This window comes from Papio anubis, chromosome 6, assembly GCF_008728515.1.
Source record: "Papio anubis isolate 15944 chromosome 6, Panubis1.0, whole genome shotgun sequence".
Classification (NCBI taxonomy): domain Eukaryota; kingdom Metazoa; phylum Chordata; class Mammalia; order Primates; family Cercopithecidae; genus Papio; species Papio anubis.
The window spans coordinates 35,140,587-35,164,543 of record NC_044981.1 but is presented as its reverse complement, the minus strand read 5'-3'; the positions used below and the strand labels follow the sequence as shown (position 1 = coordinate 35,164,543).

Below are 23,957 nucleotides of genomic sequence, written 5' to 3'. Positions count from 1 at the left end.
ATTTCCTAGTTTCTGTAGGTCAGAAGTCCAGGCATGACATAAAGTGGCTTTTCTGCTCAGGGTCTCACTAGGCTGGAATCAAGGCATTGGCAGGGCTGTGGTCTTATCCAAGGCTCTGAGTCCTCTTCCAAGCTCACTAGTGGGTGTCAGAATTCAATTTCTTTATGACGGAGTCTCATTCTGTCGCCTGTGGGGCTGGAGTGCAGTGGCCGGATCTCAGCTCACTGCAAGCCCGCCTCCCCGGGTTTACGCCTATTCTCGCCTCCCGAGTAGCTGGGACTACAGGCACCCCACCTTGCCTGGCTAGTTTTTGTAGCTTTTTAGTAGAGACGGGTTTCACCGCGGTTAGCCAGGATGGTCTCGATCCTGACCTCGCGGATCCCACTCGCCCTGCCTCCCAGTGCTGGGATTACAGGCTTGAGCCACCGCTACCGCCCAGAATCTACCCCTTGCAGAGATTAAAGTTCTGTTTTCTTTCTGGTTATTGGACCAGAGTGACTCTCGGCTCCTAGAGGCTGGCCCCAGGCCCTTGCCACATGGCCCCCTCACAGTATGGCAGCTCACTTCTTCAAGGCCAGCAGGAGAATCTCTCCCTAAACTGCTATGACAGAGTCTTATGTAAAGTAACTGTAATCACAAGAGTGAATATCTAATCACCTTTGTTATACAGCATAACCCAATCACCTGAGTGACTAACCTATCATACCCCCAGGTCCCACCCACTCTCAAGGAGAGGAGATTATACAGACATGTGTGCCAGGAGACTGGAATCTTGGAGGCCATCTTATATTTCTGCCAATCACAATTGCTATGTCTTTTAAACTAGGATAGATAGATAGTAGTATTTTCTCTTTTTGTTGATTAGGAATTTGAGGCTCAGAGAGGTTAAGAGACCTGCCCAAGGTTACACAGTGAGTACATTTTGGAGAGAGGGATCCAAATCCTATTCTCTCAGACTTCAAGGCCTTGAGGGCTTCTTGAGATTGGAGGTTGGGTTCTCCAGGAGGATGGTGGTGGAGGCCTGAGTACCAACTGTGGTAGGTGTGACCAAAAGGTAGGCACTCTCTCCCCGGGGATGGGAGAGGCTTCCTTGCTAACAGATGCCTCTGGTTCTGAGCAGCAAACCAGAGAGAGTCACAGGATGGAAGTCAGCCTTCAATGCCATCCAGACCACACTGTAGTAGCTTACCATCCCTCCTCTCCCAGCTCACAGTTCACCCTGTTCAGACTCAAGGCGATCACTGGAGATATTCTACCCTTGGGAAGAAAGGGTAGGGAGGAGGCTGGGGAATTAGGCTGGAAAGCTCTGGGGCAAAGAGGAGTCAGGCTTGGGTAGGAATGATTCAGATGTAGGTAACAGAAAATCTGACTAATGGTGGCTTAAACCTGAAAGGCATTTATTTTTCTCAGATCACAGTGAGTCTGGAGGTAGGTTATATCAGGGCTACTTTGTCAGCTCACTTTATCATCAAGGACCCTGTTGTCTTTCTGTTTTGCTATCATCTTAGCAGTAGGCCTCATTGTTACAAAATGGCTGCATCTGCTTCAGGCATCACAACTGCATCCAAAGACAGGAAGCTAGGCACGAGGCCAGAGTCCTTGCTCTGAAAAGTTCTTTTTACGGGGAAAGTGCAATCCTTTCCAAAATCTCTCAGTAAACTTTCCTTTCTATTTCAGAGGCCAAAGCTGGGTCTCATGTGCACTCCTAGACTAGGGACAGGGGCCATCTTCCTGGATTTCAGGGAGTCGCCATCGGATCTAAACAATGTGGATTCTGTCAGCAGGAAGAGAGTGGGCAATGTTTGCTGGATGGGCAACCATGGCATCTATGGGGCCATTTGGAAAGCAAGGAGGCTTTCCAAGAGCCTAGAATTTGCATCTCTGAGGCCTGCTCCTCAGGGTTTCCTATAGTCAGTGGACGGTGGACAGTATTAGGTGACTGACTCTCCAAGCACCGCTTGGCTGGACCCATGACTGCCTCTCTTTCTGCCAGTTTGCCAGCCAAGAATAAAAAGGCTTAGTGTGATTTCAAAACATTGCAAGGTTCCCTAAGGAAGAGAGAGGCAGGCATGGAAGCGCATTGCTAGGCAGAAGACTACTGAGGCCTCCAAGTGACAGATGATACTGATGGTGGCATGGGGAGGAGTGAACAGATTTGGGGTATATTTTGAAGTAGAAATATTTAAGACTTGATGATGGGACAGGAGGGGGAATAAGGGAAAGAGAGGAATTGAGTGTGTTTCCTACGTTTCTGTTTGAAGCTGTTGACTTTACAGCAACTCCACAGGCAGGTATGTGACCCCATGCCCAGATGAGGAAACTGAGATGAAGTAGTTTGTCAGGGCCACATGTGGCCATGTGGGGACTCCAGTTCAGATGCATCTGAGGCCAGAGCTCCTGCTCCCTTCCCTTGGCCATGTAGTGTGAGAGGGACAATTATTACAATAATTAATAACAATAAAAAAGCAAATTGCCCCAGGAAGGAGAGCTCTTTAAGCCATGTGAAAATTGCTTTTTAGACCTTGGTGAGGTTGCTTGGCAGGGAAACAGAGCACGCGGGTGAGAACGGGATCTGAAAGGGGAGATGGGTAAATGCCAGGGGCTACGTGCCAAGGCCTCTCTCCTCCCAGCTCCCGCCCTGCTTTCCTCGGATTACTTCTGCCTTTTAGGTCTGGGAGCCGGGCGGGAGGAGATGGGAAACCCTCCAATTCTCCTCCTCAGTCATTTGTTTGGGAGCAGCTCTGAGAGGCTGAGGATGGGAAGCAGGACAGTGAGGATAAGAGGGAGCATTGCTGGCCCAGATGGTGCTTTGGGAGACCTTGGCTTTGGTAGTGCAAGCACTCCCCAGGGCACCTTTAAATGAGCTTGAGTTTCAGAGTTCAGAGTTCAAATTTCTGCATGCCTTTTGACAAGCCGGTGACACCAGGCACATCACTCAGCCTCAGTGGCCTTGCCTATAGAATGGGAGCAAAGTCTACTTTCTGGCATTGATATGGAATGTAAATAGAATGTCACAGGCTAGGTACATAACAAAGGAATTGGCACAGATTATATACCTGATGGGTGTCATCTGTCTCCCACCCCATTTGCCAGATGTTTATGGTGAATTGCTCTATCCAGAAATGGGGTGATGCTGGTCAGTACCTCAGGGGCCTCTGTGGGACTATCAGGATTCCTGTTTTTGTTGTTGTTGTTGTTGTTTTGTTTTTTTGTTTTCGCAATTCCTACACTCAACTTTCTCAACTTTTTTTTTTTTTTTTTTTGAGACGGAGCCTCACTCTGTCGTCCAGGCTGGAATGCAGTGGTGTGGTCTCGGCTCACTACCACCTCTGCTTCCCGGGTTCAAGTGATTCTCCTGCCTCAGCCTCCCAAATAGCTGGGACTACAGGTGTCCACCACCATGCCTGGCTAATTTTTGTATTTTTAGGAGAGACTGGGTTTCACCATATTGGTCAGGCTGGTCTCGAACTCCTGACCTCAGGTGATCCACCTGCCTTGTCCTCCCAAAGTGCTGGGATTACAAGTGTGAGCCACCGTGCCCAGCCTTCTGTTTCTTTTATTTATGTATTTATTTATTTTTGAGACAGGGTCTCGCTCTGTCACCCAGGCTGGAGTGCAGCGGTGTGATCACGGCTCACTGCAGCCTCGACCTCCTGGGCTCAAGAGATCCTCCCACCCCAGCCTCTTGAGTAGCTGGGACTACAGATGCACACCACCACACCCAGCTAATTTTGTTTATTTTTTGTAGAGACAGGGTCTCCCCTATATTGCCCACGCTGGTCTCAAACTCCTGGCCTCAAGTGATCCTCCTGCCTCAGCCTCCCAAAGTGTTGGGATTACAGGTGTGAGCCACCAGGCCCAGCCAGGATTCCTGTTTCTACCTGACCTTGGCTCTCCTGTCCCCACTCTCTCCTCAAGGAAGGCTGTACAACCAGTGAGCAGTGGTGGGCAAGGGTAGTAGGGCTTGGGTCCTGCTAAAGCCAGGCTTTAGGGAGCAGAGAGGGGAGAATGTGGAGCATTCTTAGGTGCCATCTTCATTCTCCACAGGCCTTTATTGAGCACTTATTGTACGCCAGGCACTGCATTGCAACTTACTATGTGAGTTTAATCTCAGAAAACCTGGGAGGGTGGGACTGTTATTACCCCTTCTTTACACATGGGAATACTGATGCGCAGAGAAGCTAAGTGACATGCCAGAGGCCATACAGCAAGTAAGGGACAGAGTTGCGTGTTGGATCCAGAGAGGAAGCTTGAAGTCTATGCTCTCAATGCCCCCACTTTTCACCCAGGGTTGGAGGGATGCTTAGGGTGAGTTGTTGGGAGGAAGATAAACCATCTTTTCTTGACCTTTTTAGACTCATGAATGTCTTTGGGTATCTAATGAAAGCTCTCCATATGTATGGTATCCATACATGCCAATATGCCATACTTTGCTTACTGGGGACCCATGATCTCCATTAGGGGTCTTGCTGCAGGAAAATGTTTCTGTCTATGCTGCAGCCAAAGCCTTTGCTCAGTGCATTGATGCAGCACTAATGGGCTTTGTTCAGAGACAACCAGGGATGGTCAGTTCACCCAGCATCTCAGCTCAAGAGCACACATGTCTCCTCTCTGGCTGAGGAGTCCCTGAGGCAGAGGCTATGTCTCCCGGTCAGACTGGGCTCCCTGAGGGCAGGGTTGTGTCTCCCTCTCAGACGGGTACACCCCAGCCTCTACTCATACCTTTTTTTTTTTGGTTTGTTGTTGTTTTAGAGATGAGATCTCACTGTGTTGCCCAAGCTAGTCTCGAACTCCTGAGCTCAAGTGATCCTCCCTCCTTGGCCTCCCGAGTAGCTAAGACTATATGTGCCCAGCTTCTTTCTTAAGCCCCCCCAGATGGGAGGTGTTACCCTGTGGCCCCTCTTTTAGCACCTGCCAGGGGCTCTCATTTTGCCCTTCCAGTGCTTTCTGTCCTTGCTGGGGCCTTGGAGACTTCTGACCTCACAGTCCAGTGAATGACCGTTTTCTCACTGCCAGTGAATTGGAAATGGTTCCTCAAGGGTAAGCGGGGAGGAGAGGGGCTCTTGGCTCTGCTTCCTCGGCCTTGATTTAAGGGACAAAAGAAGCCAGGCTCCAGGCTGCTGTGCAGACAGCGGAAGGGTTGTATGCTCTTAAAAAAAAAAATACGTTTTTCCTGTTAAAAAAAATTTCTCTTTGTGCTCTCCAAAGACAGAAAGTGGAGAAAAAGTACTTGTGGTCTGTTCTTGTCTGTGCCCTGGTGTCTCGGGCCCTTCCTTAGGGCGGAAGACCCGGTTTCCTCCCCCAGGCTTTTGGCTGTGTGCCTGTGGGCAAGTGACTCGCTGCCCCTGGGCCTGGAAGTCCTCAGTGGATCAGGGTGAGGATCAGTGGGGGAAGGTGCTTTACCTCGAAGGGCCTTCGCTGCACATGTGTGTGGTGTTGTCTGTGACTTTGCAGCGGGGGAAACTGAGGCCCTAAGAGATGGTGTCTCAACATGTGGTATTTGGATGGCTGCCATCAGAGACATAATAGTGGGATATCTGGGGGGCACTTGTGTAAACATAGCTTCTGGAGCCCTGCTTCAGACCTACACAGCCAGACTCTGGGAACAGAGCCAAAGAACTGCCATTTTATACCCGAGGGCAGGGGTGAGCCCCAGAAGTGTGAGGCCCATTGTTCATGGGGAGAAGCCACCTGTCCAAAGCCAAGATAGGAGGTTTGGCAGGCCCTGAGGCTTCTGTCTGGACAGGCAGTTAGGGAGAGGGATGGATGGAGGCACGTGTGGACGAGGTGTGGGATTAGAGAGAGTGTAGGGTGCAGGGACCTAGGTGAGAGGCAGAAGGCCCTCGAGGCTGAGAGTGGGGAATGGAAGGGAGGCTGAAGAGGGGCTGAGTTGGGGAAGGCACTCAGAAGGGAGCCCTGGAAGTGTGTTGAGGCGGGCTTCTTCCTTGGACCTGCGAGGGTGGAGGTTGCTTGTGCTGTGCTTGTTACCAAGTGTGCCTGAGCATCCACTGGGAGAGTGACGGCTCCGCTCAGCACTGGGCCGAGGACGGCTGACCTCTCTGACAAGGCTGATGAGGCCCCAGATGCTCCACATATCGAATCTCCACAGCAGCCCTGAACTATTTTTACTTCCCCCACCCTGCTTTACAGATAGGGAAACTGAGGCACAAGGTGAGCAAACCCAGCTTGTCTAACTGCAGAGCCCATGCACTTAACTACTACATGCCACCGCTGAGAGGAAGTGCAAGGGGCTGTCCCTGAGCTTGACCGTGCGCCACCCAGGTCGGGAGACAGAGGCTTCACTCACCCATCTGGCCATTCTTTTTGGTCGTCCTTCATCCATCCAGCTTGCCAGGCCACTACTCTGACTCAGGTGCTAGGCTGGCCTGTGGTAGGGTGGAGAACCCTGCCGTGGGAGGCATGCACAGCCTGTGTGAGAGACAGATACACCCATGATTTTGCAACCGAGCGTGTACAGAGTATGTAATGGGGTCCCACAAGTCACAGGGCTGCACACTACAGTCCAGAGAGCGCTCAGGGGAGAGAGAGGAAGTAGCTGTCCATCAGTGTCCAGGAAAGGCAAAACTGAGGAAGGATAGGAATAGTCTGGAAGGATGACAAGAATAATTTCAGGAGAGTGGAGGAAACAGGGTTTGCTTTATCCTTGGGTGCTGGTTGCCAGGGTGACTCACGTCACAGGACTCAGTGAGGGTCTTGAGGTCACCGGGCAAGGAGCCAGGTGGTTAGACTGTTTCTTAGTCTAGCTGTGTGCCTCTAGCCCACCTGGGAAGTGGGCAGGACCAGGAAAAGCCCCATCTACTTGTCTGATAAGACCTCCCCCTCCCACCCCCCATAACATACACACGCTCACGCACACACACATGCGTGCACGCACACACACACGCACGCACACACACACGCGCATACACACACACACGTACACACACACACAAACACACACGTATCTAGGCTGACGTCCAGGGTCTCACTCTCTCCCTAGCCTGGATACGACCAGACCCGAGTTCTAGAGCCACACTTGGAGGAGACCCAGACCTTGGAGGAGTCAAGTGTTGCCCCTCGGAGTCTCACAGTCCTGATTTGTAAAGGAGTTGGGAAAGGTGACCTCTGAGGTCCTCTCCAGCTTGAACATTCGAGGATTTTATGTCATTGCTGAATTTCATTATAGAATTCAAAGATAAACCTAAAGCGCTTGCTTTAGTAGAGAAGTCCCCCTCCTCCTTATCACTTTCAGCTCCTCACTGTGCCTCAGGTTCCACTACTGCAGAGTCATCTTTGGTCTCAAGGCATTTGTCCTTTGTTTAAATCAGGATAGACACCCCTATCCCCAAATTTAGCACACTTCAGGATGAGAATGTAGGCCCAGGGATGTCAGCCCGCCTCGGTGTGAATGATTGTATGTAGAAGTGGTGTCTTCAGAGAGACTGTGGTGACTTCGGAGAGACTGTAGAGTAGAGCTGTCTCCAGGGTGAGTGAAGTAGCAGCCCCTGCTGCCTACTTCTCAGAGCTGCCTTGTGTGTCGTTCATCTGATGCTGTCTGTGGAGGGCTGGGAGGTTTATCAGATGGTTTCCAGAGTGACAGCTGACTGGGAGCAGGTCTGGTCTGGTGGAGGGGCTGGTTGGGGCCAGGAGAGAGGTGGTTGCCTGTGGGGTCAGGGAGGCCTAGCTGGGGGCGGCTGCCTTGGGGGAGTGGCCCCTGGATGTAGAGACTGGAGTCGGGGAGGGGTGAGAGTTCTCCAGGGACTGGTTTCCTGAAGCTGTTTGGGAATTCCTCTCTTGGGGGCATCTGTGGGAATCTGCTCAGGGGCTGGAGCTGGGGGGATTCATGAATGCGATCTGGGGCTTCCCCAGGCACCAGAGGATGCCATGTGTAGGCCTCAGGTTACTGCTGCGTCTGTCTGTCTGTTGGTTGATCTTTGGTTCCCACCTTAGGGTGCGGGGCATGAGTGGTAGGGTTGATTACGGGGTCAAGTTGCCCAACAGACTGTCACTGCTGAGGGCTTTGGTGACAGTGACTCAGGGTAAGGCCTCCTTCTAGACCTTTCTGTCTCTACCACTGCTTGCCGTGGGCCATGGCTGCCCTTTGCCTCTCCCTGGTCTTTCGTGTCCCCATCATGGAGGAGAAAGAGGAACAGATCCTCCTCAGGGCCTCATCTAGCTCTGACATTTGTTTGTTTTGTTTTGTTGTTGTTGCTGCTGCTGCTGCTGTTTTGAGAAAGGCTGGAGTGCAGTGGTGTGGTCTCAGCTCACTGCAACCTCCATCTCCCCGGTTCAGGTAATCCTCCTGCCTCAGGCTCCTGAGTAGCTGGGATTACAGGTGCATACCACCATGCCGGGCTAATTTTGTATTTTTAGTAGAGATGGGTTTCATCATGTTGGCCAGGCTGGTCTCGAACTCCTAACCTCAAGTGATCCACCTGCCTCAGCCTCCCAAAGTGCTGGGATTACAGGCGTGAGCCACCGTGCCCGGCCTAGCTCTGATATTTGAAGTTGGTTTTCACGAAGCAACACAGACCAGTGTTGACTGTTTCTTTTCTCTGGAAAAGCAGTTCAAGTGGCAGAGGCACCTGTGAGGGGTTTGGGAGTGGAGAAGGAAGGTGACAAGATCCCTTGGGACCTCTGGAAGGGAGGCAGGACAAGGCTGACATGGTTGGGAAAAGAACCAAGACTTGAGGGCAGTGTTGGCAGGAGCGGCCACACAGGCAGGAAGGGCTTGCCTGGCAGCTCACCAGGGGAGCAGGGAAGGGGAGACCTGGTCAGCATGGGACACATTCATGGGTAGGTCTCCTGGCAGCCCCTGGGGCTCAGTCCTTCTGGGACTTCAGAGAGACTGTAGGGCAGAGCTGTCTCCGGGGTGAGTGAAGAAGCTGAGCAGTTCGTCCTCTAGCACCTTCCTGTTGGTTGAGTGCTGCCCTTTGGGAGCATAAACTTTCCAGCTCTTTCGGACAGCCTGCCCGAGAAAGCCCTCAGGAGAGAAATAGACACAAGAGGAAACCATGGGTGTGTACAGGAACTGTGAGGGCTGAGGGGATCCAGGCAGGGCATCAACAGCCTTCAAGACTGATACTACCGTCTTGTTGTACTGATGAGGAAACAGGCTGAGAGAGGTTGAATGACTTCCCGGCCAGAGACTGCGTTTCCACTGGGATGTGTTGCTTCCTGACAGCAACAGGTCACTGTGAAACGAGGGATACCAGATGTGCAGGATATAGGTGCTTCCCCTCCACTTCCACATCTTTAAGATGGGACAACGCCTGCCCAGGACCAACCTTGAAGGGCAGCATGAGAATCGGGGAGCTCATGTTTGTAAAACAGCGCACTGCCTGACCCGTCACTGGGGCTCAGTAAGTGGGAGCCTTTATTGCATGGAGGCAGGACAATGGGAGCTTAGCACCTGTTGAAAGACAGTTCTGTCCCCAAATGTTGTGTCCATCATCTTGCTGCTGTGCCGTCCAGTCTGATTATCAGGGCCATATATTAGCCTTAGCCCTGGTCTTGACCACAGAAGGACGTTATCCAAATGAGTCTCCTTCCCCTGGGAGGTGTAATTCATTAATCCATCAGCACAGATGAGACCATCGAATAAACTGGCTGTAAGTAGAGCCTTAAGAAAATGGGAGACTAGATGGATATGTTCTGATTGCTTTATTTTATTTTTTTGAGAAGCAGAGAAGTAATTAAAGGAGAGCTTCCAGAAAGGGCTAAGACATTGGGCAGTTTGGGAAATCGCCCGATGGTGAGGGGCTGTGTGACACAGGGCACCAGGGCCAGGGCACCTACCTGGAGTGCTTGTGGTGATGATGGAGGTGGGAGGTAGGGAGCTCTGCACACCTTAGGCAGGTGGGCTGAGGAACCTCCAGGGCCTGCCCAGTGCCTGGCTTTTAATGAAGTCTAATAAACGATTGTGGAACTCTTTTGCTTGAGGCAGGCCAGAGGCAGCCTCCAGGGCTCAGTAACAGCCTGAATCCCCTGAGGTCGCCTCCTCTCAGCTGGCCGTGCTAACCCCTCCTCTCTCCTTCTCTTTCAGGAACCTCTTGGACAAAGACATGTTTTCCAAGTCCGACCCACGTAAGTCCTGCTCTGACAGTAAGAACGGTAACAATAATAGTGACAACGCTATGACTAATTACAGTGGCAATGCTTGAGCCTTTACTGAGTGCTAACCATGTGCCAGGCGCCGTTCAAAGTGTGTCAAGCCTGTTTAATGTTTCGCCCATAGTGTCTGAGAAAGATTACTGCGGAGATTTGACCATTCCCAGCCCACACGCTTGTGAAGCCTCAACACAACAGAGCAGGCTGGGAGGAGCTGGAGGTCTGGGGCCACAGGGTCCCAGAGAAACCAGTATGCCTAAGAGCTCCAATTGGCTGGCAGGTGATCTGGTGGGATGAGCACTGACTTTGGAGTTTCCAGGTTCAAGCCTTGAGCAGTGCCACCCAAGTGTGTGACCTGGATGGGTCTTTGGCCACCTCTGAGCCTCAGTTTTCCCGTCTGTAAAGTGGGACTGATGAAAATCAGAGGCCTCATGAAACTGCCCTGGGCTGTAAAGGAGCAATGCGGGTTTCTGATGCTCTCCCCCACCACACCTCTGCCTGTCCTCCATCATGCCCACCTGTCTACCTGCCTCACACTTCAGACCCTTGCTGTGGCCTAGAAGCTTAGGAGGAGGCCCTGAGCCTCCTCCTAAAGGTTGCCCCTTCCAGGCCCACCTAGTCTCCCTTCTCCAATGCAACCCCTCTGAATTGGTGTATCTAGAACCCTGTCCAGGCTTGGGGGGCCAGATTCCTAGACTCACTCACCAAGATCTCAGCCACCCCAAGAGACACCCTCTACCCCTACCCAGATCCAACAGTGCTACCCAGGCTGGGTCTGCTGAGGCGCCTGCCCATCTAGGATCCTTTTCATCTTGGCCTGAGGTATTAATCCTTCCTTCCTCTTGGCCTGAGGTATTAATCCATTGTTTCTCCTCTCCCTACAGTGTGCGTCATGTATACCCAAGGGATGGAGAACAAGCAGTGGCGGGAGGTAGGTGCAGTCCCTTCCCACACCAGAAACACCAGCTTGTTCCTGTCTGTCTGCCTGTCTGACTCTAATTCGGGAGCAATTTCCCTGACGTGTTTCTAACTGCAGCATCTAAGCCCTGCTGAAGGCTAGCAAGGTATGCAAACCACGGAGTCCCATCCCTGTTGTTGCATGAAGAGACTGAAGATGGAGGGGATGGTTCCTGCCCTCAGGAAGCCCCAGTCTGAGGGGAGACATAGCCATGTCCTCAGGGAGTCCCAGTCTCAGGGAAACGCAGAAGGAGTCCGTGCCCATTAAGACCTTGTCTGCTGGCTGGAGGCATGAGTGCAGCTTCTAGCACCAGGCCTCATCCACAGCAACCTTCCTTCCCACGGTTTCTGACTACAGTGAGCGTGGCTTCGGTGAGGTGACTTCCCTGCTCAGAAAACTTTGACTCCCTTCTGCATTGAATCAAGTCCCAGCTCCAAACCCCACCCTGGCTTCCAAAACCCACCCTGGCTTCCAAAACCCACCCCAACCCAGGACAACGCCCTTTTCCAGCCTCATCTCATTTCCAATCCCTTCCCCACCCCCACTCCATGTGCCTTTTGTCCCTTGTAACAGGGAGTAGGGGGAGAGGGCTGACTTAAAGGGCCCACTCCCAAGAATGGCAGGGACATTTGTGAGGTGAATGGGGTCTCCTAGATACCCTCACTCTATTCCCCACCCCGAGGCCAGAGGAATCCTATTAAAACCCAGGTCAAATTCTGTCTCTTTTCTGCTCAGAGCCTTCCTGTGGCTCCCATCACGCAAAACCACCGTGCCTTCATGGCCCTCAGTCCCCACACGTTGTGACTTCCTTTCCCTGCCGACCTAATCTCCTGACGCTGAGCCCCTCCCCACTCCACTCCAGTCACACGGCCCCTCCCGCCTCAGGGCCTTTTCACCTGCTCTTCCTTTTTCCTGGAGTGCTCTTTTCCCGCATGGCTTAGTGGCCCTTCCATGCTTCCCTAAGGTTTTAACTCAGATGTCACCCTGTGGAGGCCTCCTCTGGCCACCCTGTCTGACGTTCCAACCTTCCAACACTTCTTATTCCTCTTCACTGGTTTTTATTTGAGACAGGGTCTTCCTCTGTCGCCTAGGCTGGAGTGCAGTGGTGTGATCATGACTCACTGCAGCTTCAAACTCCTGGGCTCAAACGATCCTCCGGCCTCAGCTTCGGGTATTTAGGACTGCAGGCACATGCCACCATACCTGGCTAATTAAAAAAAAAATTTTTTTTTAATTTGTAGATAGGAGGTCTCAGCATGTGTCCAGGCTGGTCTGGAACTCCTGGACTCAAGCAATCCTCCTGCCTTTGCCTCCCAAACTGCTGGGATTACAGACATATGCCACCCTGCCAGGCTACTTATTTATCTTGTTTGTCATGTTGTCATGTGTCAGCTCCCCGAGGGCAGAGATTTTCATCTGCTTTATTCACTACTACATTCGGAGCACCTAGAACAGTCCAGCACACAGTAGGTGCTTAATACATGGTTGTTTAAAAAATGAATGGATTAGGAATTAGCCAGGCGTGGTGGCGCGTGCCTGTAGTCTCAGCTATTTGGGAAGCTGAGGCAGGAGAATTGCTTGAACCCAGGAGGCGGAGGTTGCAGTGAGCCGAGATCGAACCACTGCACTCCAGCCTGGGCGACAGAGTGAGACTCCATCTCAAAAAAAAAAAAAAAAAAAAAAAAAGAATGGATTAGGAAAGGGAGCTGGGCCTACAGAGGCTGACAAGGCCATGGTGGCTGTTGCCACATTGCTACCTCTGCCTCCTCCCTCCCTCACGGAGTTCTCGCGGGAGAATGTTTTCAGGTGAAAAGAGGAAACAGAGGAAGGGGAACTGGGTGAGGATGCGGGGTCATGGGAGCCTCTAGCTCCTGTTTGAACAACAAAACCTCCCTCCTTTCTCTTGGAGAAGAGGATCTGGCTGAGCAAGGACAAGGTTGAAGTCCAGGAGGTGAGGGGCCGAGGGAGGAATGTTGTTTTCTTCCACGGTGGGAGGTGGGGTGCGCTTGCTGGGCGGCAGAGCTGAAGCCGGCTTGCAGGGGCCTTCATGGCTGCCTGAGCTGGCTGGAGATTGCACTTGCTCCAGGTGATCAGAAGAGGCACCAGAATGGGGGGAAGAGGTGATTTACCCAAAGGTGTGGCCCTATTGGCCTTGGCAGCCCCACCCCATGCCCATCTCCACTGACTCCTGGGAGGGAGGCTGGTGGGCTCCTGATAGAGACTCTGCCTGGGGTCTCCACTAAGAGATGGGTAGGAGGCAGCTGTGAAGAACAGAAGGATGCAGGCTTGTCCCCAGGGTCCAAGGAAAGGGGAAGGGAGGGGGACAGTGCACAAAATGACCGATGCCGAGAGCCTGAGGGTGAGGAGGCCTTCCCAGACTTAATAAAGGCTTAATAAAGTCTTAAATCAAGTCTGAGTGACACTTCAGTAACCCAGGCTTTGTTAATGAATTTCCCTTCTTCGTTGGTGGACTGGCCGGAACTGTCTCCCTCTGCCCCCGGTCCCCAGACTTGGTGGGACCAAGAGGCTGAAAGGGGTGATTTTATTCATGAAACATGTGGGAAGTTCATCTGTAAAACAAATAAAAAAAAGAAAGAAAGAAAACATGTGGGGGCAGGGCTCAGTGGCTCACACCTGTAATCCTAGCACTGTGGGAGGCAGAGGTGGGCGGATCACTTGAGGTCAGGAATTCAGGACCAGCCTGGACAACATGGAGAAAGCCCATCTCTATTAAAAATATAAAAATTAGCTGGGTGTGGCCCATGCCTGTAGTTCCAGCTACTTGGGAGGCTGAGGCAGGAGAATTGCTTGAACCCGGGAGGTGGAGGTTGCAGTGAGCTGAGATCGCGCCACTGCACTCCAGCCTGGGCGACAGAGCAAGATTCTTCTCAAAGCAAAAACATTGCCATTGCACCTGTAATCCCAGCTACTCGGGAGACTGAGACACGAGAATCGCTTGAACCCGAGAGGCAGAGGTTGCAGTGAGACAAGATCGCGCCACTGCACTCCAGCCTGGGTGACAGAGCGAGATCCTGTCTCAGAAAAAACAAAAACAAAAAAATGTGGGAAATATTTCCACAGGGGCTGGGCTAAAGTTTACTCTTCCACCCTGTCCAAGAGTCTATGCCAATTAAAGCATAAACCAGATTGCTAGGGAAACATTTAGCCTGCTTAAGTGAACTACTTACTTTTGAGGCCTTTTGGCTGCGCTTCATAGAAACGAGGAATGTGTTAATGTCTTCATGATTCTTGAAGGAAAGTCTGGAAGGGCTCTTCAGAAGGGCACTCTTTGGCGAGCCATTAATTACATTCTGTAATTGAGAGTTGTCTCCATTTGGTTGAGGGTTTCTAATTATCCAAGTCACATCTTGTTACTACACCCACCGCAGGGTGTAGTAGAGGCAAGACCGGTGGCCTTGGTGTGGAATACACCTGTGCTTGCTCCTGACTCCAGCCCTTTCTGGAGGTGGGACCTAGAGCAAGTTACTTAACCTCTCTGCACCTCAGTTTCCACATCTGGCATCAGAGGGTAACTCCTACCTTATAGGCCTATAGTGAGGGTGAAACGAGATGACGGAAGTAAAGTGCCTTGGTGCATGGTCAGTGCTTAGTAAATATTCATTATACAGCATCATCCAAAGTGTTTGGGGCCTTGCTAGTTGCTCTTCCCATCTCAGTTAATATTTGCAACAGAAAGCATTTATGAAGTGCCAGGCAATATACCAGGGGCTGGGGAAGATAGGGAGATGGGTCAAAAGAACAGAGCATCACCAAATGTGTGAATTGGAACTAGATATGCAGCCTGGAAGGGGAGACACATGTGGATGAACAATCCTAATAGGAAACGATGAGAAGGGAAGTATGGATGGAAGAAAATGGGAATTCAGGGAGGGAAAGTCGCAGCCGGAAGGCCACGTTCAACTAAGGCATTTTGACAGGTCATTTGGATTTTTTTTGATGGAATTTGAGCCGAAACACAAGCCATTTGCCTGGGGTGCATGATGTGGAGCAGAGGAGGTATGGGTTGGAAGGAACTTTCAAGATCATCTGGCTCAACCTCCTCATTCTACAGATGGGGCAGGACTGGCCTCAGTCTGCGGAGAAGCTGAGTTGAGCGGGGTTTCAGGTTTCAGTGATGTGCGAAAACCCAGGGGCCCAGTAGCATCCTGCACTGTTGAGGGATGTAATAAAGGGGTGGATAGGGTTCAAGGAAATTAATGAAAGATGGTGAGTCTCAAGGGTAGCAATAGGAGGGAGCCATTACTACTCCAGGCCTGGGGAGGAAGGGGAATCCTGGTTTCTGGAACCCCAAGGGACTTCCAAACAGGACCAGGAGCCCCAGTGGAGGGACGTAGTCAACTCAGGCAACCTCATTCTCTTCCTGCCCTCCTATCTCCTGCTGGTGCCTCCCATTGGTGGAACCTCACTAGGAGACCTAGGGCCAACAGATCACTGGGGCAGTCTACTTGGGTCAGCCTTCCTGGGCACAGAGCAGTGTGGGGAAAGGCTGGGAGTGGAACCAGAGGGGACAACGGAGGCCGTCCAGCACAGACAGAGGAGCATGGCTGGTGTTCAGGATATGAGGCTTGCAAGATAGAGAAAGAGTCAATACAGGGAGTTCATGGATGTCAGGCTGAGGACAGCTGGAGTTGTAGAGTGAGAATATCAGAACAGAAGGGTCTGTAAAAATCAAGGAGGCTGACCTCATTTATGAGAGGTGAGCAGGACCCATGCCCAGACTCCAGGAGTGAAGATGGCAGAGCTCAGCCACATGGGCCACCCCTAGGGCACATGCTGTTTCACACAGCTTTATTTATTTATTTATTTTTGAGTGAAGTTTCATTCCTTTTGCCCAGGCTGGAGTGCAATAGCATGATCTCGGCTCACTGCAACCTCTGCCTCCCAGGTTCAAATGATTCTCCTGCCTCAGTCTCCTGGGTAGCTGGGATTACAGCTGTGCACCACCATGCTCAGCTAATTTTGTATTTTTAGTAGAGACAGGGTTTCACCATATTGGCTGGGCTGGTCTTGAAATACTGACCTCAGATGATCCATCCACCTCAGCCTCCCAAAGTGCTGGGATTACAGGTGTAAGCCACCACACCCGGCCTTCACACAGCTTTTTGTGGAGAAAGGAAGATGCATTTAAACATACTGGGGAGAGCCTAGCCAACATGGCAAAACCCCATCCCTACTGAAAATATAAAAATTAGACAGGCATGGTGACGCACACTTGTGGTCCCAGCTACTTGGGAGGCTGAGTCAGGAGAATCGCTTGAACCCAGGAGACAGAGGTTGCAGTAATCCTAGATTGCACCGCTGCTCTCCAGCCTGGGCAACAGAACGCGACCCTGTCTTGAAAGCAAACAAACATACTGGGGATGGCAGAGGGGCTGTAATTCCTTGCTTGATTCTCTGTGCGACCCACAGAGGAAAGTATCAGAAATGGAGAATGAAAGAAAAGTCCAGATTGTCTCTATGGAGCTGCCCCTGGATGGAAGACTGCCCTTGCAAATAAACAGGAACCATTCCCGCCACTCCTCCATCTAGTTCATTGCCCTTCAGGAACAAATCACCTCTCTGTTACCAGAATCTTGGCCGAGATATAATAATCCTGTGATCGGGGGTGGGGGGAGTCAAGTGCAGGCACAGCACTTTCTCTGTAGCGGGGTTTGCATGAGGCTGCAGATAAGCCAGTCCCGGGAGGGATGAAATCTGCTCTCGTGGCCCCTGGCTGCTGGCTTTCAGCTGGTTTTAACCATTTGGGTCATTTTTATGCCTTTTGAGAAAGCTCCATCCTCCCAGCACCTAAATATGTCACCACATTTCATGAAAATTGACTCAAGATGTAATTTTAGCCTAGAAAATCAAGCACTGTTTGCATCGAGGCGGGCCAGGGCCTGCTGCATGTCCTGGGGAAGGTGGGATGGCCAGGTGGGAAGAGTCCCAGAAATGCTGTCACTGGGAAGAGGGACATGAGAGGGAACCCCTCTAGGCTCCCCTTTTGAAAAGTGGGTATGGAGATCCCTACCCTTCCCTCACCAGGCCACTGTCTTGGCTGAGAGCCTGTTGGAAAAAGAAATGGGAGTCACAGAATCTTAGGGTGTCCGGCAGATCGCCCCATACCACTGCAGTCATGTGGCCCCAGCCACCACACCCACATGAACCTGCCAAAGCGCTCAGTCTCTTTTTTGAGCAAAATTATCCTGTTTAACTTTTCACCAGCAGCTGAGATTGATGGTTCATCTCTAAATATTCTGAACCATCTTCCTCGGGGCAACTTGACGTGTGTCTTCGAGCATGTGTTGGGCACCGTCTCAGTATGTTCAGGCTGCTCTAACAAAAATACCATAAACTGGGTAGCTTATGACCAACAGAAATTTATTTGCACAGTTCTGGAGGCCAGGAAGTCCAACATCAAGGCACCAGCAAATTCAATGTCTGGTGAGGGCCGATTCCATCTTGCTGTGTCCTCACATGGTGGGAGGGATGAACACACTCTAATCCCATTCATGAGGGCTCTGCCCTCCTGACCTAATCACCTCCCCAAAGCCTCACCTCTGAATACCATCACAATGAGGTAAGAATTTCGACATGAATTTCGGAGGGACGCAAACATTCAGACTACAGCAGGCACCTACTATGTGCCGGGGGATGAATGCTGGGGGTGCAACGGGGTACCAGACATTGCCTACAACCAGAGGAGCTCACTTTCAACCCAGGGAGATGATACCAACAACAGTAGTGATAATGGCAAACATACGACAGTAATGTGCCAGACACTGTTCTGTTCTTTTTGAGATGGTGTCTTGCGATGTCGCCCAGGCTGGAGTACAATGGCACAATCACTGCGCACTGCAACCTCCACCTCCCGGGTTCAAGCAATTCTCCTGCCTCAGCCTCCTGAGTAGCTGGGATTACAGGCGTGCGCCACCATGCCCGACTAATTTTGTATTTTTAGTAGAGATAGGGTTGGTTTCAGGCTGGTCTTGAACTCCTGACCTCCAGTGATCCACCTGCCTCGGCCTCCCAAAGTGTTGGGATTGCAGGCATGAGCCACCATGCCCGACCATAGACACTGTTCTAAGTACTTTACCTGCATTAACTCAATGAATCTTCACAACAATCCTATGAAAGAGGTATTATTATTGCCCCATTTGACAGAGGAGGAAACTGAGGCTTTTTATATCACTGTTTCCTGTCCCTTTACCAACCTGAGCACTCCTCCTGGACAGCATGTGTCCCCGCCATCCCCTTCTGCAGCCCAGAGCATCATGGGCTGGCTCCCTCCACACAGGGGCTCGCCCTAGATCCTCACTGTCCTCCCCGCTGGCCTCTGCATGTTATGTGTCTGCTTCTGAGGATTGCACATCTAGCGACACTATCTGGTATCCCGCTGATCTTTTGGCAGGTGTTTTTGACTTAATTCCTATTGAGTTTGGGGACTTCTGTGTCTTTCTCCATGAGTTGCTGTCCAAATAGCATTGCCAAGTTCCCTACCTCGGACTTGGCAATGAGTTTTTGAACCTAAATCTGTGATTTCACATTTATTGCCATCATGTGTCATTTGTTGGATTCAGTCCGTTGTTACAGTTTATGGAGACCAAGTTGAATTACGATTGTGCATTCAGCATCTTGGTCATGCCTCTTGGTCCTGGGTCAGCTGTAGTCCTCACCCACACAGATGACAAGGAATTGAATGGGATGGAGTGCTGGGTTCCTCCACTAGAGACCTTTTCCCAGATTGACCTCAGTTTTTTAATTGACCTTTGGGGTAGGTCGTTCAGTTACCTATGTGCTGTATTTTCCCATTTGGTCCCTAAAGACATCATGAATAACAGTCAAATGCATTTGTCAGATGAGGCCTGAACTTGATGTCCAAAACCCTGGGTTTTCATACCAGCTCTGACATTTACTAACTGTGTGACCTAGGTGAGTTATTTATCTTCTCAAGTCTCAGCTTACTAATCTATAAAATGAGGCTGAGAGACCTTCGTGGGTAGACTAAGGTAATGCTTGTGAAAATGCCTGGAAATATTAACTGCAATCTACCGTTGACCTGGGCTCTCCATCACAGTGGGAAAGGCCACCCTTGGAGGTCCTGTGAACTAAGCCAACCCTGGTGGCACTGGAGCTGCGGCCTGAGTGGTGCCATGCATCATTCTGAGGGGCAGGGTGCTCTAGGTGGAGGGAACAGCGAGTGCAAAGGCCCTGAGGCGGGAGCAAGCTTACAGCATTTCAAGGACAAAAACAAGGCTGGTGTAGTTTGAGTGGTATGAACAACGAAGACAGTGGGCAATACAGTCACAGAGGTCATCAGTTTCAGATCCTGTAGAGGCCATAGAAAGAGTTCCAATACTGATCTAAGTGTGATGCTAAGCTATTTGAAGGTTTTATTTTGTTTTGTTTGAGATGGAGTCTTGCTCTGTTGCCCAGGCTGGAGGGCAGTGGCTCGATCTCAGCTCACTGAAACCTCTTCCTCCCGGGTTCAAGAGATTCTCTTGCCTCAGCCTCCCAAGTAGCTGGGACTATAGGCATGCGCCACCATGCCCGGCTAATTTTTGTATTTTTAGTAGAGGCGGAGTTTTACCATGTTGGGCAGGCTGGTCTTAAACTCCTGACCTCAGGTGATCCTCCCACCTCAGTATCCCAAAGTGCTGGGATTACAGGTGTGAGCCACCACACCTGGCCTATTTAAGGGTTTTAAGCAGGGGAGTGATGCAGCCTGGTTTATGGTTCAGAAAGACAGCCCTGGCCACTGTGTGCAGAGTGGACTGCAGGGGAAAGGGCAGAAGCAGGAAGATAATTTGCAGTCTTGTGGAGGTTTTGGAATAAGACTGTGGTGGGCAAGCACACTGGGGATCCAGTTTGTTCAATGCCAAGAGTTTAAATCTGAAATGAAATAGCCCTCTGCCTGCCAGGCCTTGAGCCCAATTTAGGCTCCCTGTTGACCTGGCCTTGGTCATTCCACATAGACCATAATCTAAAGATATAAAGGAATGAGTGGACCATCAGCATTGCTAAGGCACAAAGCGGAAGGCAGGCCTCTCAAAGAGGTGGACTCCAAGGCAAGCTTGGGGTTGTCTTTCTGGACTCTCCGCTTTTTGCAGAGAAGTCTGCCTCTGCAAAGAGAGGTCCCTCCTGAGCCTTAGGTCACTTGGAAAGCCTTTAGTGGCCTTTGCTTTTGTCATGCAGCTGAATTTTCAGGGCTCTGACTCCCTGTGATCGGGGTTAGGCAGTCCAGGACCAAAGCTTTACTTTAGGGACTAGATGGGTCTATGGGCACCAACTCACAGTCTTAGGGTTAGGGCTTTAAAACCTGCTTTGGCACAGTGAGGTGCTGTCTGGGATGTCCCTTCGAATCCTGACTTTGCCAGTTTCTCCTTAACCTCTCTCTGAGCCTTGATTTTTTTCATCAGTAAAATGGGATCCCAATGCCTGCTTAGTGGACTGTGGTAGGGACCACATGGCAGAATCACTTAGCAGTGCCTGCCTGTGCTCAGGACTTGTAAACATTCTTATTATTATTATACAGTACCATCAGGCAAGCTGTAAAGAGGCTGTATCCCCTTTCCTGCCCCTCCTTAAATAGGAGGGTGACTGACATGCCTTCTACCCTGTACAGTCTCCACATCAGCAGCACCCCATTGTCTCCCTTGGCCCTCACCACACCCAGATGAGGAAGCAGAGCTCAGAGGGATCCTGGCTTCGCCCAGCAACTCAGCTAGAAAGTGGCAGAGCTGGGATGTGAATGTGGTTTTCCAAGTCGGGGTCCCTGGTTTTCTCCTCTGCCCAGGCCACTGACTTTCAAAGTGGGCTTCTCTTGTTTGTTTGTTTGTTTGTTTTTGAGACGGAGTCTCACTCTGTCACCCAGGCTGGAGTGCAGTGACACAATCTCGGCTCACTGCAACCTCCACCTCCTGGGTCCAAGCAATTCTCCTGCCTCAGCCTCCCGAGTCGCTGGGATTACAGGCACACACCGCTACCCCTCGGCTAATTTTTGTATTTTTAGTAGCGACGGAGTTTCACCATGTTGGCCAGGCTGGTCTCGAACTCCTGAGCTCAGGAGATCCACCTGCCTTGGCCTCCCAAAGTGCTGGGATTACAGGCATGAGCCACTGCACCTAGCCCAAAGTGTGCTTTTCTATCCCCAGGATTTGAGGGTGGCAGCTCCAGGACCAACTGTGAATGTGTGTGTAGCTCCTGCCTCCCTTTCCTCCTTCAAGCAGAGGTGTTCATTATTTCTGGGTAATACATTAGACATGAGCCTGAGATTTCATTTGAAGAAAGGAGTTGGCTTTTCTAGTAAACCCTGAGTTCTAGGCCAGGTCCCCTGGTGGCTGATAGATCTATTTGCTTTTCAGTGTTAGTGTCCAGGTGCACTTTAGAGTTGTGGCTGAGCTGTTGAAAGTGTGCACTCCAAAGTCAAGTTTAAAAATGGGCCTGCCACCTGCCCAGCTGGGGGATCTCGGCTGGCGCTTAGGCTCACAAGCCTGCTGTGAGGAGTAAATAAGCTAATTCGTGTAAAGTGCCTGGCCTGCAGAAAAAGCTCAATAATGGCTCTTCTTATAAGAAGCCCTAAGTGAGAAACCAGTGCTTTATCTGGAGGAAGGAACCATTGACAGTATCATTTCAGACATCGTGATGCCATTGGGCAGGAGCTATCAATGTTTTGGGGTGAGCTGGGGGACAAGTCCCAGGACCCCCTCGATGATGCTTGGCTTCCTTTAGGGTGGGGACTGCTCAGGCCTTCCACCCTCTACAGTCAGACCCGGGGCTGGAAGGCTGGGGGTGGGGACAGGGCGGTGGAGAGTGTTTTGTCGGTAGCTTGGCAGCCAGGCTCATTGGTAAAGGGTCATTCCCCCAGGAGCTGGGGTGATTGAACAGATTATCTGAAACAATGGCTAATTAGGAACTAAGCTTCTTGGCAGGAAGTCTTTCATTCTAAGCTTGGTAAAGTTTCACACCCTACCCTGGTCGCTGGGCAAGATACCGAGATATGGAGGCTTCTCTGTCCAGGCCTGAGAACAGGGAGGCCTTTAGAGCCTGGGCTCCCCTAACTCAGGGCCCCTGTCTCCACCTCTGCTCTGCCTTACCTGGAAGCCATAACAAAACAGGCAGCCATTTGGGAGGTCACCGGGCCAAATAAACAAAAGGTGCCAAGGTCATGGCTCACTCCCTGTGATTTTAGGCAAGCCCCATCTCTCTCTGGACCTGGTTTTCCTCACTGCAACAAGGAGGGGTGGCCACGGAATTCTGGACTCCTTCAGTGACAGAACCAGAGAGAACCTTCCAGACCCAAGATGGTGGCCTGCCTGGCATGGCCAGATCCTCTGTGCTCCTCCAAATCCCCAGGCCCTCCTTTCCTGTCCCCAGATCTCAAGCCACTCTTCCCAGCCCCTGGGCTCCCCCACCTGGCTCCTGTTCCCAGGGCCAGCCTTGGAAAGCACATTCCCTTTTTCCGTTTCTATTTGAGTCAGGTAGCTTTCTGGCCTCTATTTTAATCCTGGTGAACATGATTCATGAGGGGCCAGGGCTGGGCTCTGCAGCCAGGCTTTTAGAATCCCCAATTAAGGAGCCATCAATAATATATGAAAAGATCACAGGGAGTTACAGCTGGGGAAAGGTGAGAAGCTTGTGAGGTAGAGAGCAGTCTGTCAGCTCCAGCCTCCTATCCCACTGGCACAGCCCCTGGGGGCTTTGCAGCTGGGGGATGGCTCCGAAGCTCCACCCAGTTGTAATTTGTAAAAAGGCAAGAGCTGCCTAAATCCAGGCCCGTGAAGATTGTTCAGGCTTGCAGTGAGCCACCCATGCATGCCTGAGGTAGGGGCTGTGGTGAGCACGAGGGATGCTCTGCCTTTCTCACTCCTGCGAGTCCTGGCCCTTCCTCACCCACCATGGGTTGCCTCTGGGAGGGCTTCTCTGGCCTCCAAGAGCTCTGTTCCTTCATCGGTAAAGTGTGGATGATAATAATTTCATCTCCACGGGGTCATTGGAGGGGTTAAATGAGATCGTGGATGTGTGGAAGTGTTTTGAAGCTGAGAAGTCAGGATACCAAGCGGAAGGAGGAGGAGGAGGAGCGGGAGGAAGAAAGAAACCTGAGCAGGAGTGTCCACAGACTTCTGGGTGAACCAGGGCTCCACTCAGCGCTGGGAGCCCCACCAGCTGGATTACTGTCAGCATCCGTTTTCTAATGAGCTGTGTGACCTGGTCAGAACAGCCCCCCTCCCACCTTCTCTGCCTTTGTTTTCTTATGTGTTCATTGAGAGGATTTGGTTCCTTCCAGCTCTAAAATCAGGTCCTAGGTCAATTTGGGGTTTTTTTTGGTTGTTGTTTTGGTTGTTTTTTTATTGTTGTTCTTTGTTTGTTTGTTTGTTTGTTTTTGAGACAGGGTCTTGCTCTGTCGCCCAGGCTGGAGTGCAGTGGCATGATCACGGCTTACTGCAGCCTCAGTCTCCTGGGCTCAATTGACCCTTCTGCCTCAGCCTCCCAAGTAGCTGGGACTACAGACGTGTGCTTCCATGCCTGGCTAATTTTCTTATTTTTTGTAGTGATGGGGTCTCACTATGTTGCCCAGGTTGGTCTCGAACTCCTAGGTTCAAGCGATCCTCCTGCCTCCCAAAGTGCTGGCCCAACTTGTTAATATTTTAAAAAGGAAATCGCAGAAGAGTCGAGGACTATCTCTCTCCTCTCTCTCTCTCAATCTCTCTCTCTCTCTCTCCTATTCCCTCCCCTCTCTCTCTCCTGTCTCTCTGTGTGTGGGGGCTGCAGGGAAAGGGATAGAGGTTGGGCAGGGTATTAGGTCAGGGACACTCACATTATCACCTGATCTGTGGGTCCACCCAGACCCACGGGAAGTGTTAACAAGGGAGCTGGCACAGTAATCCCA

The 23,957-nt window shown here is 51.3% G+C and overlaps 1 protein-coding gene across 4 annotated transcripts in view; it reads left to right on the top strand.

Moving 5' to 3' along the window:
* The window catches only part of CPNE5 (copine 5), a 95,236-nt gene that overhangs the window by 6,184 nt on the left and 65,095 nt on the right, over positions 1 to 23,957 (top strand). For 2 of the 4 annotated variants that reach the window (XM_003897525.4, XM_009205028.4), the window contains exons 2-3: positions 10,046 to 10,086; positions 10,995 to 11,041. In XM_003897525.4, the coding sequence (XP_003897574.1) occupies positions 10,046 to 10,086; positions 10,995 to 11,041 (88 nt within the window). Of the gene's footprint in view, positions 1 to 487; positions 3,137 to 10,045; positions 10,087 to 10,994; positions 11,042 to 13,006; positions 13,020 to 23,957 lie in introns of those variants that run through there. The other 2 variants (XM_009205029.4, XM_021937189.2) reach the window with 2 other exon arrangements.